General features: G+C 33.7%; 1 protein-coding gene across 3 annotated transcripts; it reads right to left on the reverse strand.

The window, feature by feature from the left end:
- Positions 1-367: 367 nt before the first annotated feature.
- On the reverse strand, positions 368-1,936 carry LOC130980386 (calmodulin-binding transcription activator 5-like). 3 transcript variants are annotated; one of them, XM_057904145.1, is made up of 4 exons: positions 1,736-1,936; positions 1,313-1,426; positions 1,179-1,238; positions 368-766 (listed from the first exon to the last, which is right to left on the reverse strand). In XM_057904145.1, exons 1-4 carry the CDS (start codon positions 1,902-1,904, stop codon positions 744-746), a joined length of 366 nt encoding a protein of 121 aa, XP_057760128.1. In that variant the 5' UTR covers positions 1,905-1,936; the 3' UTR covers positions 368-743. The 3 variants fall into 3 exon arrangements, with proteins under 3 accessions (XP_057760128.1, XP_057760173.1, XP_057760082.1); XM_057904190.1 differs by having other exon boundaries at positions 368-821; XM_057904099.1 differs by having other exon boundaries at positions 368-846.
- Between the last annotated feature and the right edge of the window lie 2,834 nt (positions 1,937-4,770).

The raw sequence follows: 4,770 nt of genomic DNA on the forward strand, positions 1-4,770 counted from the left end.
ACTCTGAATACAGACAAAAAATTCGTCTGTAAATCCATCAGTAAGGTAAAATAGATTTCTTTTTAGATTTTTTCATTGCAAAATAAACCTGTTTTCATACAAAATAAATATAAATTTAATAAATACAAATTTTTATCTAATTTGTATTCGAATATTTATAATATTTCAAAAAATAAACAAATTCATCGTATTATCAAACTAAAAGAAAAGTACTATAAATAAGCAAGTCAATATAATTCAAAACATAAACAAAGTGTATTGATACATCAACTATAATAATAAGTAATAACCATACACCAACAAAGTGTATTGATACATCAACTATAATTCAAAATATGAACTTAGTATATTGTTTAACCATATTAAATTTATCGCTATAATCCTAGTGTTATCTTCATCCCCATCATCATCATTGTCCTCATCAATTCTTATTCGATTAAGTAGGTGGTGCTGCTGTATCTCAAAGCTTGTTTATGTGAAGAAATGGTTGTTGTTGTTGATGAAGTAAAGGCATCACCAGCACATGGAGCAAGGATCTCATCAGGTTCTAAAATTGGAACTTACTCTGTACAGAAATCATTCATCATTATTATGTCCATTGATTCAAACAATGGGGTCATGAATTGATCCTCTGCCCCAGGCTTCTCTGCCTCCTTAATTTCAGGTTCAACAAGTATGGAAGACTCATGATGATCTTGTTCTTGCTCTTGCTCGAGTTTCTAATTTATCTCGAAGAGTTACTGCTAAGTACAATGGTGACGGACACCTACTTGAGTGTATTAAGGTTGACATAGCTCATCAAAATGCTAAACTTTGTGAAGCTAAAAGAAAATGAACGAGGTATAGCTGCAATTAAAATTTATTAATGGCAGGGGATGTATGGCAGGTTCATTTATTAATCTGCTCTACCAAAACAGAACCACATTTATGTTTCTTAGCAGCATATATATGAATGAATGGAAGACCTAGCTAGCTTAGATGTTGATGATTTCAAAAATTATGAAGGAAAACCAATTTTGAACTCAGTGATACTAATAGATGATAGCCCAGATTCTTGTAGTTTTTGTGCAGCTTTTTTGCTGCATTCTTGAATATTTCATTTTGTTTGTTCTTTTTATTTTAAGAGCATATTTCATCCTTTTGTTAATGGTGATTCAAAAGAAAATATATCATCTTACATTGCCAGAGCTCCCTTTCAGAAAACTTTGGTTTTTGTTGATTAAAGGATTGAACATTTCCTGCAAGAAGGTAAATTTGAAGTAATAGAGTCGCAAGATTTTTTCCCAACAAGTAATAGAGCACAAACAATTACCACTAGCGGCTATAGAGGTGTTGTCGTTTGAAAGCACGAGGTCATCCCATTCAAGTGTATTAAGCTCATGAAGCTTCATTTCATGACTCACAACCATCAAATTGTCATTAAATCCTGTTTATAAAAGGAATGAAAACATAATACCTAGTCAAGGGAAGAAAAACCACATAAACCAAGATGGCAACACTGGTACATAGCAGCATAAACTAAAAGTAACACAAATGTTGGTAGTGGGAAGAATAAAAATGTTTGATGACTAAAGACATATGTGCATTGCATGTGCTCTTCCAATAAATTTCCTTCTATATTTTTCCACTAAAAAACCCTTAACATCTATCTGCATTTAAAAGGTCTCCGGCTTCAAAGAATGTAATAAAAGTTGTTCATATTGATAACCTGAAGAGTATGAATTGTATTTCTTACCACTGGCATAAGCAGTGTTAGTCCCAGAGTCTAATTCTTCTGATAAGCATGGTTGGTCAGAGGCTGAACTAGAATGAGAATTTACAAGTGTGACAGGAGAACCTTGTGACTGTGATAAAATGTTAATTATATTCATTAACCAGATCATAGGGTATAGCATGTAGCACATTAAGCATTAGTGTGTGAGACTTTCTCTTTCTCTTATAAACATAGGATGCATTTGAATAAGCCTCTTCTTTTAAAAGCATCCTTTTTTAGTTAAACTTTTACAGAAAAATAGATTCAGGAAAAGGACAAATCAAGAAGGAAAATGATTTACACAACCTCTTGTGTTTCACGGTAATGAACAAGGACTATGTGCTCCAGCCTGCTGAAATGAAAATAAATACAATTGTAAGACGATTCCTATTCAAGTTTAATTGAAATTATTATATTTTATTATTATATTATTTATATATTAAAATTAACTATTAAAATTAGTTATTATATATTTGTATATAAATATATATTATTTAATTTATTTTTAATATATATTTTATATTTTAATATATGTTTTATATTAAAAATTAATTTTGGTGATTGAATTTAATATTTAATTATTCTTATACAGTATTAATAGGAGCCGTATAAATTAGCCTCAACTAAAACAAATAGGAATCGTGTTTTTATATGATTTGACATGAAGAGGCGGCTCCACATAAAAAGTAATATAAAATTGAAATTGGAAGACATTATCACCATCGTTTAAACTATATATTTTGAGAATCATTGTACGTACTAGTTTGGAACCTTAGCCAGCATTCTTTAGTTAATTAATTAAATAGGAACCATCTTTAACCAAAGAAGGAACAAATAGAAGGCAATAACACACTATAAGAAAGGACCCACTTGGCGGTTCTTTTCTTGTGAATCGCTGAGATAGGATAGGATATGATAGCCTGCATGTGAGTCGTTTACATTACACCACTCTATTGGCATTGGCAAGGAAGCTCCATGAATTGAAGCATCTTCCAAAGAAGGAAAAGTATGTAAAGGCAATGCAAGGCAAGAGGGTATCGCTACTTGGCTAACTAAACAAGCAAAGTCAGAAGCATGCCAAACACTGTCAGTGTAGTGGTAAGATAATATCAATCAGGTAAGATACGAGAATTGAGACGTATGAATGATCCTATAAACTACAAGGAGCTATGTAATAAGTAGTATGATTCTTGATTATTAGGTATAACATATTTTTATAATCCTATAAACTGCAAGGAGCTATGTAATAAAGATTACAGAGAAGATGTGCAAGATTTGACTTGATCCAAAAACTGAACAAAGAACAGAAGCCAGAGACAGGGAGGATGAGTTTACCAAAACGGTCCGACCCCATAAATGGTTCTGCCTCATCAGTTGCACCACCTTGCTACTGTTCCTGAAGTTTCCAAAGAACAGTGTTACGAACACAAGCTATAGGTATACCGTGTACATGGTTATGTATCAGATAATAGATGCTATTGATACTTAATTTTATGCTATATTAAGTAGACTTAGACCTACAATACCCTGCTCCATCTCAGACGGTGACAGAAATCTATCCAAACAGTGTCCTGATATTTTACAGACCAAAAGCTCATTGGTGGGATCCATGACCACAAACTAGAAAAAGAAAAGAAACATTGAATTGTTAGATTTAGTCTAAACTAAAGGATTTAAACTTATGCAATGTAAAAATACACAGTAGCATTGTCCATAAAATATGTTTCGTACCATGAACTTGCCTGCTCTTCTCTCAAATAAATACATCTCCAATTTCATAGTAAGAGCATGTTTCCCCAGAACAAGCATGAACAGTTACCACTGCATCGCTGAGTCCCTTGCTGCTTTTCCATGATGACACTTGATCAGCTAATGTTTTGTCAAGGATTATTCTGTCGTCCTTCACCTTCATATGTTAAACGAATACAATTAGGGGAAGTCACAAACAGTTAAGAGGCACATCTTTTATGGAGGCAAGAAGCATTCACATCAAAGCACATTATAGTATTAGAAGAGTTTCACATGTACCGAAAATATCGATGTTCCAATTGTTTTAACCGTTGATCTAAATTATAAAAAAATATATAATATATATTAATTAAAATCAACGGTTAAAATAACTTGAATACCAGTGTTCTCGGTACACTTAAAATTTTTCTTATAGTATTAAGTATTAACAACAAAATTACTTTGTAGCCTAGCATTTGCATAATGTTATGAAATCCCTGTTAAGTTTTATATACACACAGAGCAAAATCAAACAAGCATTACAATATAAAGTTCAGCTTTCCCCTTCATCAAATAGCTTGGACAGCAGGTGATACACGAAACTGGCTCTGCAGAATTCGCACAGATAGACCAGTAAATATACTGGGTCATCCAAGTAATACCTCAGGTGAGTGATGGTCGATCCCATGGAGATTGTTGGTTTGAGTAAGCAGTGGACACCTTGCAGATCTTAGTTAGGCGGATAGAAATTATAGTTTATCACGAAAAACATATAAAACAGATAAATAGAACGTTACCAGATAGATGAGAAATCAATGATGATAGAATGGTTGAGGCTTCGGAGATGCTTTGTCTTTTCGGATTAACTTTTCTTACTGTCTTCTTCAATAACCTTCTGATTCCTTCAATGGCAGCCGTAAGTGATTAACTCATGTCCTCTAATCAAGTTAACCTCCTCCACTGCAGCAATCCACCACGTTGAGATGACCCATGTCCTCTCATCAAGCCAGCTCTAGGTTTCTCATTGTAGCAGAAGATGAAGCTCTAAGCAATCCACTTCCCTTCACGATCCTACACAAGGTGCCACAAACAAGGCAGATCTTCCGGATTAGAAAGTGCTGCTTCTCTGACTCTAGCCTTAACGCCACAGAGACCTTACGCACCCATAGTCAACGGGATTTCATGTCATATATCCAAAGTTGCTCAGATGCTCTATTGGAATCCGCAATGCAATTTCTAGCTTTAGTTCAACGTTATCTAGGTCAGAAATCGCACGGAACCCATGTAGA

Source organism: Arachis stenosperma, chromosome 1 (genome assembly GCF_014773155.1).
Source record: "Arachis stenosperma cultivar V10309 chromosome 1, arast.V10309.gnm1.PFL2, whole genome shotgun sequence".
Taxonomy (NCBI): Eukaryota; Viridiplantae; Streptophyta; class Magnoliopsida; order Fabales; family Fabaceae; genus Arachis; species Arachis stenosperma.